General features: G+C 40.3%; 2 protein-coding genes across 2 annotated transcripts; one reads left to right on the top strand and one right to left on the bottom strand.

Annotated features, from left to right (window-relative positions):
- Positions 1–2,341: 2,341 nt before the first annotated feature.
- On the bottom strand, positions 2,342–4,080 carry dad1 (defender against cell death 1). The gene is made up of 3 exons (XM_061694351.1): positions 3,791–4,080; positions 3,319–3,485; positions 2,342–2,602 (listed from the first exon to the last, which is right to left on the bottom strand). Exons 1-2 carry the CDS (start codon positions 3,999–4,001, stop codon positions 3,355–3,357), a joined length of 342 nt encoding a protein of 113 aa, XP_061550335.1. The 5' UTR covers positions 4,002–4,080; the 3' UTR covers positions 2,342–2,602; positions 3,319–3,354.
- A 120-nt stretch (positions 4,081–4,200) lies between these two features.
- On the top strand, positions 4,201–15,443 carry abhd4 (abhydrolase domain containing 4, N-acyl phospholipase B). Its single transcript, XM_061694967.1, has 8 exons — positions 4,201–4,748; positions 8,022–8,107; positions 8,657–8,761; positions 10,883–11,171; positions 12,897–13,084; positions 13,168–13,279; positions 14,449–14,635; positions 14,822–15,443. Exons 1-8 carry the CDS (start codon positions 4,696–4,698, stop codon positions 14,909–14,911), a joined length of 1,110 nt encoding a protein of 369 aa, XP_061550951.1. The 5' UTR covers positions 4,201–4,695; the 3' UTR covers positions 14,912–15,443.
- Positions 15,444–15,866: the final 423 nt, after the last annotated feature.

Below are 15,866 nucleotides of genomic sequence, written 5' to 3' on the forward strand. Positions count from 1 at the left end.
TCATCTCAAACAGCGGTTCTGAGATTAAAAAAAAAAAATGCAATTTTAACTTTTCTTTTTTTTTTTTTTTTTTTTTTAAATTTGTGGGCTTTATTCCTGCAGGAATGGGGTTACTAGGGGCGCTCGTGTCCCTAATCAGTAGTCCGTCTTCAGATTTCCCGATCATGTTTATCTTTTTCAGGGAGCAGATGAAATGTGCTGAAATTCTTGATCCATTTATTTTCAGGAAAACATGTAAAAAAAAAAAAAATAATTCACACGAAACTGTTCTACTGGATTGTTCCACAGAGGAAGTTTAACATACAAGTACGTTGCGAAACTAGTAACAATATTTTGCTTGGGGAAAAGAGCAACTGTTTTTTTTCCTATCCAAAACAGTACCATGACTAACATTAAAAAAGTAGCGTCGTAGGCTCGTTTTTTTAAATAAAAAATAAGATAGAAGTTTTGTTCCTAAAAATAGTACTTGCAGTACTAGCCTAGTACTTGCACTCTTTTACTACAAAGCTATGCTGTTGCAATACGTGCAAAATATGGCTTGGCTCAAATAAGCAGGGGCGTCCCTGAAAATGTCGTTGCTTGGATGGCAGCATATTTTGCAGCAACACCTGTATGTACCTTTCAGCATTAATGGTGCATTCACAGATGTGCAAGTTACCCATGCCATGACAGACCCCCATACCATCACAGATACTGGCTTTTGAACTTTGTGCTGATAACAATCATGATGGTCCTATTCCTCTTTGGCCTGGAGGACGCGACGCCCATTATTTACAAAAACAATTTGAAATGTAGACTTGTCAGACTAGAGCACACTTTTCCACTTTGCACCTGTCCATCTCAGATGAGTTTGGGCCCAGAGAAGCCGACGACAGTTCTGGGTGTTATTGATATATGGCTTTCGATTCGAATGGTAGAGTTTTAACTTGCATTTGTAGATGTAGTAATGAAATGTGTTAACTGACACTGTGCTCCTGAGCCCATGTGGCAATATCCTTTACACAATGAGGCTGTTTTTTTTCTTGCCGTGCCGCTTGAGGAATCGAAGGTCGTGGGCATTAAATTGTTTTTTGGCCTTGGCGCTTACATGCAGAGATCTTTTGATGACAGTGATTAATCCATCCATCCATCCGTAAATTCTTTCCAATTGTACGTTGAGAAACACTCACCTGTTTCCAATGAATGCTCCAAACAGGTGTGTTTTTTTGTTGTTTATTCTTAAACTTTCCCAAGTCTTTTGTTGCCCTTGTCCAAGCACTTTTGGAACGTGTCGCAGGCATCAAATTCAAATGAGAGCATATTTGCCATATCCATTCATTGATTTGAACATTAAATGTGTTGTCTTTGTACTATATTCATTCGAATATCGGTTGAGAAGGATTTCAAAAACTTTTGTTTTTATTTACACGTCTCAACTTCATTGGAATAGCCCCTTAACTGAAAAGGACCATCGTCATCTTCATAAATGTTCCTGTACTGTATTCTATCTCATTATGTTGTGCATGTGCCCTAATGGAGATGATTTGATATGACCAATAACGCTACAGTGAATTAAATCACTCTTTTAACTGATTTGGTTTATAACGCTACAGAGTGAATTAAATCACTCTTTTAACTGATTTGGTTTATCAACAGTGGGTGCTACAGCTGTTTCCATGTGGTGAAGCCCTACCAAGCCAGTCACTATGTCATACACCCGCAGTTTGTGTCTGAATGCCGCCATTAGGATGCTCTTGAGGATGATCACGAGGAACCACAAGGTACTTGATGAGGGGGCATCCCCGGCACTGTAAGAAATAATTCAACAGTCTATTTCTTCTTGCAGTAACAATTAACCCACTGAGGATGACTCGTGTATCAGTGGTGGCTGCACAACAGAGAACTTCATCATTGTATTACAAAAGCTGCAGCTAAATGGCGGTGTTAGAAATTGGGCACTGTAGACCAAATCTGTCACTGTAATTATTATTTTTTTTTACATTTAAAAACACATAGTACTTTATTGTGTGTGATTGTCGCTAATTAATAAAAAAAAGAAAATACATTTTATGTTATATAAACAACAACATAGTGAAAACAAAGCATGCATCATTTTCCAAAATGTAAACATTTATGTACAAGTGTGATATTTTGTCCAACTGCGTAATCGGTGCCACAATGTGGTCATGAAGAGACATGCTGGAGGACATTTCCCATGAGGCTAGGCGCCAATGTAATAGGGGTATCGATGGATATTGTATGGTGCTTCTTCCTGAGCAGCGGTAAAACAAAATTTCAAAACAGTAGGAAGAATAAATGATCTCATACCACTGGAAAATATTTTTATTTTTAATCAAATATGAATCTTTTTCATTCATGTGGGTGATGTGCAATAATTTGCTCTGCAGCATTTAAGAAAGTACTGTTGGATGAACGTAAGAGGTGTGAACAAGACTCGAAACCATTCTAAAGTTGTCTTTTTTGAAATTTATTTATTTGCCTCAGTGCAAGGGAACGTTAACAAATTTAAACATAAAAAAAGGAATTCAACCGTGATCTGTAAGAAAAGCCGATGTGGCATTGTGGGTTTGAATTTTGTTTTCCATCTTCTTCCCAGCTGCATCTATGAACAAAGGAAAGTCTTATTAGTGATACAGGCTATACAATTAGTCAACAGGAGTTTGAGAAAGCGAACCTTGGAAAACACAGACATTCACATCACTTCAATACATACACCATTATGAGATTCATTATAAGAGATGCATGAAAGTCAACTGGGGCACTTTTTGTCCACATCTTGTAATAGAACTCATTAAAGGTGTACCCAATGAAGTGGTCAGTGTGCATTATAAATACAGCAACAATATATACACATATATATATATATTTTTTTTATTCCCAGGTGTCCTAATAACACATCTGTGAATTTTTTTTCATGCAAAAATAAAATAAAATAAATAAACCACTAAAAAACTTCAACCGCTGGCTGATCCTCTCTGTATCACTTCACCTCCAAGATGCTGTATTACACTCCATTCAGTGTGCGACTCTGTGTAAGTCATGCATGCTGATGCACCCATTGCCAAACACAAAGCCCCACACCATCCGGAAGTCGACAACTTAACCGAACAATCAAGTGTGTGCCACTTATCAGAGGCCAATAAGAAAAATGTGTGAGCTAACGCTGAATCTGTGCGTCAACCCTTGCAGCCCTGCTTAGCTTTTGTGCTTCCGCGTAGTCTGACCATCACCTGAAAATGGTGGCTCTTTACCAAGCTGCCAAGTCTACATTGTGGTGTGCAGGCAATATTTGATAGCTTTGCTGAAATTGACACACACCTTCCACCAAGGGGACTGTCAGTCTGAGAAACGTGTTCAACCAATGAAGTTCATGACAACAAGGTGCAGGACAGTGTGCGCGAACAGAAAGTCAGCAAACGCTCTCTCAGGTGAGATGGACATGAAGTCTCCTTTGTTCTGTGGGTTGATCTGGATACGAAGACACACTAAAGAGACATAAGACATACACAAGTAGTACAAGTGTGTGGCGTTAGGGGTTATATGTTCAGCCACCAGTTAAGAGATTTAACTGCAACTGACAATTTTTTGCACCATCAATTATAACCCCCATTCCTATATTTCTGCAACATTTGGCCAACATAAACTACACAATGAAAAAGTTACATTTAAGCTAACGATGTTGGCTAGTTAGGTCGGAACACACAAGTCGCAATCCGGATAGGTAAATGCGTCCATTTTAGATGACAATAACTAGACTTTCACAGCTGGATAACCTATTCAAAGAGTTTACCTGAGAGAATGAAAGAGCCGACACAAGAGATGAAGCCAGAGAGAAAGCTGTTGAAGGGGAACGTTCCCACGAGCAGACAGTAAAGGAACTGCAGCGCTCCCGTCAGCAGGATATACAGCAAATACGCATCCACCACTTTCAACTTATTGGGCGTCGTACTCGTGTATTCTTCAAGAAACCGAGAAATTACCGACAAAACAGAAGCAGACATTGCTGCGCTTGGTCAACTATTTGGTCAAGTGCGGTCTTGAACTGGTGAGCTAGCGCCGTGCAGACGTGACGTGGCCGTAAAACACGGAAGTGGTCATAGTGCAACAGACAATGCAATCCGAAGAAGAAAAAAAAAAAAGTCTTCGGGTAGGAACGGAAGCACAGCCGGGATGGACATTCGCAGGGTAGCGCAACAAAGATAGTCGCAAGCAAAATTAAATAGGCCACTCTGACACTATTTAGACGAAACTCTTCTTACCAAGAACGCTACAAAATAAAATAAAATAAATAAATAATAGGTTCCACAAGGCTGTTCTGTCTTGGTATTCAGTATGACTTTTTATCATTTGAATTTGCTGAAGCCTTCAAACGATCTTTATTGAGTTATACAGCTGTGATGAATACACTTGGGTCGTTGATAACCCTGGTAATAATACTAATACTAATAAAACTAATACTAATACTAAACTAATACGAAACCTAATAACGTTTGCCTGTCTATTTTGTTTTAAGTGGCGTGCGAGTGAGGCGTCTTCTTTTTGTCAATCTTTGTTTTAGGTCACCTGACAAATAATGGACAAGATACAAAACATTGCAGTCGGCAGCTCACGAGGCAGCGACAGGAAATCACAAGCACAAATAACGAGTATAACTTTACTTAACACTGTATGTGCTCACCAGGGATACTTCTATGAATGGATCCTACTCCGACTACTACGGCACCTTTGCAAGGCGACAGCGAGACAGGGTAAGGTTAAAGTTATTTAAATGTCCCTGCTGCATTACGTCACATGCTGTCTGGAGGAAAGCGTTCATATTTCGTTATAGATTTTTTTCCAGATAAGATTGGGGAGCATTTCGTTCAGAAAATTAAATCAGTTATTTAACTATAACGTTCGCAAACTAATGTGAGATCGTTCTTCTTCTTCTTTTCCTTTCGGCTTGTCGCCTTAGGGGTCGCCACAGCGCGTCATCCTTTTCCATGTAAGCCTATCTCCTGCATCCTCCTCTCGAACACCAACTGCCCCCATGTCTTCCCTCACGACATCCATCAACCTTCTCTTTGGTCTTCCTCTAGCTCTCTTGCCTGGCAGCTCCATCCTCATCATCCTTCTACCAATATACTCACTATTTCTCCTCTGGATGTGTCCAAACCATCGAAGTCTGCCCTCTCTAATTTTGTCTCCAAAACATCGAATCTTGGCTGTCCCTCTGATGAGCTCATTTCAAATGTTATCCAACCTGGTCACTCCGAGAGCGAACCTCAACATCTTAATTTCCGCCACCTCCAGCTCTGCTTCCTGTTGTCTCTTCAGTGCCGGTGTCTCTAACACATCAATATCCTCAAGGCAAATAATGCATCTGTGTTACTCTTTCTAGACATGAAACCATACTGTTGCTCGCAAATACTCACTTCTGTCCTGAGTCTAGCCTCCACTACTCTTTCCCATAACTTCATTGTGTGGCTCATCAACTTTATTCCTCTATAGTTGCCACAGCTCTGCACATCACCTTTGTTCTTAAAAATGGGCACCAGTACACTTTCCCTCCATTCCTCAGACATCTTCTCACACGCGAGAATTCTATTGAACAAGCTGTTCAAAAACACAGCCACCTCTCCTAGATGCTTCCATACCTCCACAGGAATGTCATCAGGACCAACTGCCTTTCCATTTGTCATCCTCTTTAATGCCTTTCTAACTTCCCTCTTACTAATCATTGCCACTACTTGGTCCACCACACCTGCCTCTTCTGCCTCTCCCTTCTCTCTCATTTTCCTCATTCATCAACTCCTCAAAGCATTCTTTCCATCTATCTAGCACACTACTGGCACCAGTCAACATATTGCCATCTCTATCCTTAATCACCCTAACTTGCCGCACAGCCTTCCCATCTCTATCCCCCTGTCTGGCCAACCTGTGTAGATCCTTTTCTCCTTCTTTAGTGTCCAACCTGGCATACATGTCATCATGTGCCTCTTGTTTGACCTTTGCCACCTCTACCTTTGCCCTGTGTCGCATCTCAATGTAATCCTATCGCCTCTCCTCAGTCCTCTCAGTGTCCCACTTCTTCTTAGCTAACCTTTTTCCTTGTATGATTTCCTGTACTGTGAGGTTCCACCACAACTCTCCTTCTCTCCTTTCCTGCCAGAAGATACACCAAGTACTCTCCTGCCTATCTCTCCGATCACTTTGGCTTTAGTGGTCCAGTCTTCTGGAAACTCCTCCTGTCCACCAAGAGCCTGTCTCACCTCTTCCCGAAAAGCTGCACAACACTCGTCCTGTCTCAGCTTCCACCACATGGTTCTCTTCTCTGCCTATGTCTTCCTAATCTTCCTCCCCACCACCATCCTATGCTGTCTAGCCACACTCTCCCCTACCACTACCTTACAGTTGGTAACCTCCTTCAGATTACATCGTCTGCACAAAATGTAATCCACCTGCGTGCTACGACCTCCGCTCTTGTAGGTCACCCTATGTTCCTGCCTCTTCTGGAAAAATGTGTTCACTACAGCCATTTGCATCCTTTTTGCAAAGTCTACCACCATCTGTCCCTCCAAGTTCCTTTCCTGTATGCCGTACTTACCCATCACTTCTTCATCACCCTTGTTTCTTTCACCAACATGTCCTTACAATCTGCACCAATCACGACTCGCTCTCTGTCTGGGATGCTCAGAACTACTTCGTCAAGCTCCTTCCAGAATTTCTCTTTCACCTCTAGGTCACATCCTACCTGTGTGGAATAACCACTAATTACATTATACATAACACCCTCAATTTCAAGTTTCAGCCTCATCACTCGATCTGATACTCTTTTCACCTCCAAGACATTCTTAGCCAACTCTTCTTTTAAAATAACCCAACTCCATTTCTCTACCCATCTACACCATGGTAAAATAATTTAAACCCTGCCCCTGAACTTCTAGCCTTACTGCCTTTCCACCTGGCCTCCTGGACACACAATATATCAACCTTTCTCCTAATCATCATGTCAACCAACTCCCGAGATTTTCCTGTCATAGTCCCAACATTCAAAGTCCCCACATTCAGTTCTAGGCTCTGTGCTTTCCTCTTTCTTCTCTTTCTGCCGAAGAACCCGCTTTCCACCTCTTCTTCTACGACCCACAGAAGCTGAAGCTGGCGGACGTTGTTAACCCGGGCCTCGACCGATCCGGGTTGGAATTCTTTGGGTGAACGCTCATATTTGTTTGGCAAAGTTTTAAGCCGGATGCCCTTCCTGACGCAACGCTGTGCATTTTTCCAGGTTTGGGACCGACCTAGAGTTTGCACTGGGTTGTGCTGATCTTGTTTATTATGGATTATTTTTGTTCATAAAATAGTCTAATGGTACGAGACAATAATAATATGATTAATCACTTATTATGGGCCTGGTGACAGTGCTTTGTTAGAATTATACTGTACGTGGAATGTTTTTTTTTTTTTTTTTTTTCTTCCTCAAAGGAGGAGGAACTAAGCACACACAAAAAAAGGGTGGGGTCGGGGGGGTAAAAATACCGTACTGTTGAATTCAGTTAAATTGAATCAAATAATTAAAACCTTAAATGTATCAAGTTGGACGAACCGGAACCCTTGTGAGGCCCCACACCACGATAAGCCTATTCATTAGATAGCTGTTAGTTGTAGCTCAGGTTAAAGGCCACGGGGGGTGCTCATAGTGGAGGTAGAAATGCGATACAACACTGTTCTGCGATAATTGAACCTCCAGTGAATGTGACTGTCAAGTGGACGATAAACCGACCTCCTGTTGATCAGATACTGGTTTGAGGAAAAAAGTGACACACATGTTATGGCCATTGATAGCAATTGATTAGGATTGAGAGGTGACCAAATATCAAAATAAATATGGTTAAAATGGTTTTCATTGACAGCATGGGGGCTATGCACTGTGCTGCCCCTAAGTGTGTAAAGCCAGTGATAATGATTGGACCCTCATCAGAAGCAAAACATACAGTATCGTGCTTGATTTATTTATTTGTGTTTGCTTTGTTTTTCTTCGTCAGGGCAAGTTCTATTTGGAGCTGGTGGCCTTCCTGGCGTCCAACATCCATGTCCTTATTGAAGGCCACAGAGAGCAAGATTCTTAGCTGTATGATAATGCTTCCATCTCCTGACTCATCATACAGACACGTTTGTCTTCTGAAACAGTATATGAAAGTTTGTACATCTCAATAAACCTGCATGAGAGAGAGAGAGAGAGCGCAAAATCCATTTATTATGGATGTTTGACTCAGTTTTCAGAGAGTTGAATCTCTCAAAGTGTCACTCAAAACAAGAGTATATACCTCAACTGCTTTCATTTTTTCAATGCTATAACTGACTGCATGCATTGGGACTAAAAGGCGCAATGGTGGGCTACATCTAGCAGATGAAGCTGCCGTATTTGTGGCACTTTGTAATAGCCAGGAAAAGCAAAAAATTTTTTCATGTTTAAGATTGTTCATACTTGGAAGAGCTCTGTATTCTATTGACTCTCATGCTAAATGTCATTGTAAAGGCAGGTTATTGTTGGTACAGTTGATGTATTGAATCTCATTAGATTATGGTGATGATGTGCCTAGGAAAGTGTATTTCACAACCTCCTTTAATATCTTCTATAAAGTTATTTATTTCTTCATTTATTTTTGTCTTGTTGCAGGTATTCAAAATAATCTATGGGCCAGGTTTGTGACTCTTCCAAGTCAAGATCGAATATGGACTCTGACCCTGACCGACAAAACAGGTCCAAAACCCGAAGAGCAAGGTACTCTCCTCTGCCTATCCCCCCCCCCCCCCCATTGTTTGTTTATGAGAGTTGAACAGGCACACCCTGATCCAATGTTCTTTTTAGATTTTGTAACCTTACTATCTATGTTCTCCCAATTGTGACGCTTATTGCAGTTGTGGTCGAGGTCCGCTCTTAACATTTACTGTATATGAAGTCACGTCGACTGGATAATACACGGTGTCCCAAAACATTTACATAATTTCAAGTATAACTAGCCGAATGATGACAATTTCGAGGCAAATGAAATTAAATGTGCTTCATATTGAAAAATAAATGATTTATCAAAATTCCAACAACCATTCAAACACACAGTATATACAACCCCAATTCCAATGAAGTTGGGACGTTGTGTTAAACATAAATAAAAACAGAATACAATGTTTTGCAAATCATGTTCAACCTGTATTTAATTGAATACACGACAAAGACAAGATATTTAATATTCAAACTGATAAACTTGATTGTTTTTAGCAAATAATCATTTACTTAGACTTTTATGGCTGCAACGCGTTCCAAAAAAGCTGGGACAGGGTCATGTTTACCGCTGGGTTACATCACCTTTTCTTTCAACATTCAACATTCAATAAACGTTTGGGAACTGAGGACACTAAATGTTGAAGCTTTGTAGGTGAAATTCTTTCCCATTCTTGCTTGATGTACAGCTTCAGCTGTTCAACAGTCCCGGGTCTCCGTTGTCGTATTTTACGCTTCATAATGCGCCACACATTTTCAATGGGAGACAGGTCTGGACTGCAGGTAGGCCAGTCTAGTACCCGCACTCTTTTACTACGAAGCCACGCTGTTGTAACCCGTGCAGAATGTGGTTTGGCGTTGTCTTGCTGAATTAAGCAGGGGCGACCATAAAAAAGACGTTGCTTGGCTGGCAGCATAAATTCTCCAAAACCTGTATGTACCGTTCAGCATTAATGGTGCCTTCACAGATGTGTAAGTTACCCATGCCATTGGTACCAACACAGCCCCATACCATCACAGATGCTGGCTTTTGAACTTTGCGTCCATAACAGTCCGGATGGTTCTTTTTCTCTTTGGCCCGGAGGACACGACGTCCACAATTTCCAAAAACAATTTGAAATGTGGACTCGTCGGACAACAGAACAGTTTTCCAATTTGCATCAGTCCATCTTAGATGAGCTCGGGCCCAGAGAAGCCGTCGGCGTTTCTGGGTGTTGTTGATAAATGGCTTTTGCTTTGCATAGTAGAGTTTCAAGTTGCACTTACGGATGTAGCGCCGAACTGTATTTACTGACATTGGTTTTCTGAAGTGTTCCTGAGCCTATGTGGTGATATCCTTTACACATTGATGTCGGTTTTTCATGCAGTGCCGCCTAAGGGATCAAAGGTCATTGGCATTCAATGTTGGTTTTCAGCCTTGCCGCTTACATGCAGTGATTTCTCCAGATTCTCTGAACCTTTTGATGATATTATGGACCGTAGATGATGAAATCCCTAAATTCCTTGCAATTGTACGTTGAGGAACATTGTCCTTAAACTGTTCGACTATTTTCTCATGCACGCGTTCACAAAGAGGTGAACCTCGCCCCATCTTTGCTTGTGAATGACTGAGCAATTCAGGGAAGCTTCTTTTATACCCAATCATGGCACCCACCTGTTCCCAATTAGCCTGTTCACCTGTGGGATGTTCCAAACAGGTGTTTGATGAGCATTCCTCAACCTTCTCAGTCTTTTTTGCCACCTGTCCCAACCTGTTGCACCTGCCCCAACGTGTTGCAGCCATAAAATTCTAAATTAATGATTATTTGCTGAAAACAATAAAGTTTATCAGTTTGAACATTAAATATCTTGTCTTTGTGGTGTATTCAATTAAATATATGTTGAACATGATTTGCAAATCATTGTATTCTGTTTTTATTTATGTTTAACACAACGTCCCAATTTAATTGGAATTGGGGTTGTACATTTATCTTTAAACTTAGAAGTTGGATTTTTCATTTTTACGATTAAATTCTGTTATTAGAGTATGACAATGATGTCAAATTGTTTGCGACACCCTGTATATTAAAGGAAAGCAGAACCACCATACTGTATGTTGAATTTAATTGGCACCTTATGTCCCAGATTCTAAAATGCCACTGGTGATGGTCCATGGTTTTGGAGGAGGGGTGGGACTATGGATTAGGAACCTGGATGCACTGAGCCGGTCACGGCCTGTTTATGCCTTCGACCTCCTGGGTTTCGGTAGGAGCTCCCGACCTTCTTTCCCTTCTGATGCTGCCAAAGCAGAGGAGCAGTTTGTCAACTCCATAGAACAGTGGAGACAGTCTGTAGGTTTGGAGAACATGATTCTGCTGGGCCACAGCCTGGGCGGGTATCTGGCTACATCATACGCCATCCAATACCCTTCGAGGTAATTGTACAAGTTCTAATATTGTTTAAAAACATACACACACACACGTTAAAAGGTCATAAGCAGCTAACTGGATTTTGAGAAAAAAAAAAAGGTTTTTTTTTTTGCTATATTGTATATACTGTATGCTTATAATCCAGAGGCTATTTTGTAGAAACCAACAAACTGGACTTCACAAAAAAATCACCCAAATTTGCTCAATTTCATCTGTTGAAAACACTGTCAGTCAGTGTTTTTCAGAGCACACTGAGAAGAACTGAGAAAATGACTCATGAGTTTAAGTACACAACTCCTATCTAAATATTCTTGCCTCTTTTACAAAGGATATTTAAATCGGTTTTCTTTTTCAACAGCAATTTGACAACCACAAACTGGAGTCAGCATTGCAATCTGACTGCAGCTGACTTATTATTGGCAATAATTGATACAGTGGAAGAAATCACAAATACACTGGGCAGTAAAAAGTGTGCCGCTGGAAAATTGATTGATTTAAAGAAAGCTTTTGACACACCTGACCATACTATTTTACTTCATAAACTGGAAATGTGTGGCATTAGAGGAAGGCTCTGAGATGGCTCAAAAGCTATTGAACTGAGAGACGGCAGTTTGTCAAGATGGGTAAATTCACATCTGGGTATCTGAACATTGCTTGTGGGGTCCCCCAAGGTTCAGTCTTCGGCCCCGGATTACTCAATATCCTTCCATCCATCCATTTTCTACACCGCTTATCCTCACTAGAGTCGCGGGTATGCTGGAGCCTATCCCAGCTGACTCTGGGCGAGAGGCGGGGGACACCTTGAACTGGTCGCCAGCCAATCACAGGGCACATGCAGTACAAACAAACAATCATTCACACTCACATTCACACCTACGGGCAATTTAGAGTCTTCAGTCAACCTACCACGCATGTTTTTGGGTTGCGGTCCCAAACAAGTCCTGGACTATAATGCACTATATATACATTATTCTAGACTGGTCTTGCCATATTTGACCTATTGTAGAGAAATGTGGGGTAATAATTACAAAGGTTTTCTCCATCCACTCTTTTAATTACTAAAACATGCAGTTAGAACCATACACAAGGTTGGATTTAGCAAACTTTTATACTGCATAATTACTGTGTAAAGTCAATAAAAACATCTTACCTGGTAATATGCCCAAAATATTTACAGAGAGGGACTTGAGGGGGTGTGGGAACATTCAAGTCCAAGCAGTAAGAACAACCAGGAAAGGTTTCTGTGTATCTATATGTGGGGTCAAATTGTGGAATGGGTTGGGAATAAATCTCCAGATATTAATCAATTCAAAATAGGGTTCAAAGAAATGATAATGTCACAATACAAGACCGAGGCTGTGGTTTGACTATGGTGTTTTTAGAGATTCTTATTGATATTTGTTTTTATAGGTGTGCGTGTGGTTGTGTGTACTGTAACTGTATATAGGGTCATTTTGTTTGTATATATACAGTATTAGTGCTGTATGTATGGCGTAATGTGGTGAAAAATACACTATAAGTAATACTCACAAAGTTGTTGAGTGGAAGAGAAGCATTCCTTGATGGGGATGTTTAGCGTACGAGCAGATGTCATTTTGGAATTTATGTATCAGGGGTGAGAGCTTGGGAATGTTTCTTCTTCTCACTCCTTTTAGGATGTGCATTTTCGTTTTTATGTTCCAAATTTTTTGGTTGATTATTATTATAGTAAGTAGTTTGCTGTCTTCCAGAGTGTCTCATCTTATCCTGGTTGATCCGTGGGGTTTCCCTGAGAGACCACAGATCCGGAGCCATGAAATTCAAGGTCAGGCCACAGAGTTGGTAAAGAGGCCATCTCCACCTCGCTGGGTGAAGGCTATTATTTCAGTAGTTTCCCTCTTCAATCCTCTGGCTGTCATCAGAGCAGCAGGCCCATGGGGTGAGACATAATATCGACGTACTAGCATTCTTTTGCTGCATCCGTCATCCATCGTTTTACTTCACAAGGTGTTGTTTACTCAGGTCCGGGATTGGTCAATCGATTTCGTCCCGATTTCAAAAGGAAATTTGAAGATCTGTTTGATGATGACACTATGGCACAGTACATCTACCATTGTAACGCACAGCCCCCGAGGTATGTCAGCATACATGGTCACATGATTACATGGCCGTCCGATACTGGTTTAGGTCAGTACTAAACTCTACCTCTTTATAAATGCCCACCTCCTGTATACTGTATGTAAGCCTGGATTTTGTGATTAATATTTAGACCTTATTCATGAAGACGACAAAGGAAAATATTAAAAAAATGTCTTGCATGATTAATTAATGATGATATTTTGTAAAAAAATGTCCTCACCTTTATGTGGACATGGACATAGACTTAATGGTTTGTTCTTTTTCTCTCACTTCACCCCTCCAAAAAGTGTTTCGGAAGTAAAAACAAACGCCTGCCTGGGGGACTCAGTAAAAGTGAAGCAATGATTTGACACTGTGCCATTAACCATAGTCAAGCAAATTCATGTACATAACACAAGGTCACTGAAATTAAACATGAAAAATAAATTAGAATTAAACGGCCAATAATCTGTAATGAATTTAACATACAGCATCTGAAATAAGTATTTAACACGTCACCATTTTTCTCACTAAATATTCTTCCAAAGGTGATATTTACCTGAAATTTCACCAGATGTTGGGAACAGGCCGAGTAATCCATACATACAAAGAAAGCAGAACAAATAAGATCAGAAATTAAACTTATGTGTAAAAATGGAAAAAACACATGACGAAAGGGAGGTGCAAAAAGACATGGAAAGCCAAGCCAACACCTACAATCTATCAATAATCAAATAGAAACCCAGTCCCTTGTCAGTGTAAATGAATATCAGCTGGTTCAGTCCTAATTGATGGCCTACAAAAAGGTCTCATTGCCAAGGTGTGAGTCAAGATGCATTTCATGATGCATCTTTTGTACAAAGTATTAAATAAATACCAGTTGGCATGTTCAATACTTTGCCCCTGTGTCATTATTACACACAACTTAATTTCTGTGCTTATTTGTTCGGCTTTCTTTGTATGTATGGATAATTTGGGCTGTTCCCAACATCTCGTGAAATTTTCATGTCAATAGCACCTTTGGAAATATATTTAATGAGAAAAATGGTGACGTGTTAAATACTTATTCAAGCCGGTGTACGAGGGATGTTCGTTTTATGATGAAGTTCTGCTCCAAGAGCAGTGACATTGCCCAAAGGCCTGCCAAAAAAGTCCTCCATTTTTCTTTTCCGTCTCTGTTCCCAGCGGCGAGGTGGGTTTCCGGGCCATGGCTGAGTCTTTGGGTTGGGCGAAGAGACCTATGCTGCAGCGGGTCCCTCTGCTACCCAGCTCCATGCCACTCACCATGCTGTATGGAGCCCAGTCATGGGTTGATAGTTCGTCCGGGGACAATGTGGTCCAGGTTAGGAGCCCCGCTCGCACCAAAGTGCTGGTGAGTGCAGCAGAACCGGTCATGACGCAGTTATCATCGAATTATCAACCTTAACTTGGTCGTCCTGCTTAGCGTCACTCTAATCTAATTTATGTTACTTTGAGAGTTTATTGAGGGAAACTTTTGTTTTTATAATGGCCACCTTTGTTTCTTTTTTATAATATTGGTATTTGTTTTACTCTGCAGCTGATAAATGATGCCTCTCACCACGTGTATGCTGATCAACCGGAGAGGTTCAACAGAGTGGTAGAAAATATATGCAACTCAGTTAACTGAATAGAGTTCACGTGTATGTAATACTGTATGTGTACTGTGTACTGTACATAAAGACAAATTCAGGAAGTTTCTTCATGTACCTGTGTATCTTCGGCATTCTTCATGAGTATGAATGACGTTTTGTCCTGATCTCATAGTAGTAAGTTATTCATACAGTATAAAATATCAAAACTCTGTTTTTTAAAAAAAAAATATATATATATATATATTATTTAGCACTTCATTTCTTTTGAACCTATTCAAGGTATACACTGTATTTAGCTCGAACCATACTGTCCATTGTTGACTCTTGACTTGAATGGAGACTCCTTTGTCATAAGCAGCCAATTAGTTGCTTTTCATTTGCTTTAAACAAGCTTTTTAAGCATAATAGGACTTGGAGGATTATTACTGTAATATTTAGCATTTTGCCAAGTAAAAAAAAAAAAGACACTAATATTTCATCTTATTTTTCTTTTCATGATTGCTAAATCTCTGATTTTGCTTGTGATTGAATTGTGTACATTGAAAACAATAAAACATTTTAGTCCTTTGTGCTGTGTGTGAAGAATATTTACGAAAAAAAAGCAACTTTAAAACGTGATTATGCATAATCCATAGATGACCACCATTTAGGTTTGGCAATTTATTTTTTTTCTGTACATTTTCCAGTAATCTTGTGCAAAGCTCCCTTGCTTTTATGCTTTCATGTCATACGATACCAGCTATAAATGTTTTAGTCCACAGAAGCCATAATAAATTTCTACTTTGATTTGATACCAGAACACGTTTCAGTCAATGAAGTTGCTCCAGGAATTATGCTATTTCATGCCCTACCACTAGATAGCAGTGTCATGTTTCCGATCACTTAGGCTGTGTAACGTTTGAGGACCGATGACTTTGGGGAATTTTCTCTCGAGCATCTGCCTCACAAAAGAATGAACACTGTGAAACACAGTACAGTGATTGGTGATCT

Source organism: Phycodurus eques, chromosome 13, assembly GCF_024500275.1.
Source record: "Phycodurus eques isolate BA_2022a chromosome 13, UOR_Pequ_1.1, whole genome shotgun sequence".
Taxonomy (NCBI): domain Eukaryota; kingdom Metazoa; phylum Chordata; class Actinopteri; order Syngnathiformes; family Syngnathidae; genus Phycodurus; species Phycodurus eques.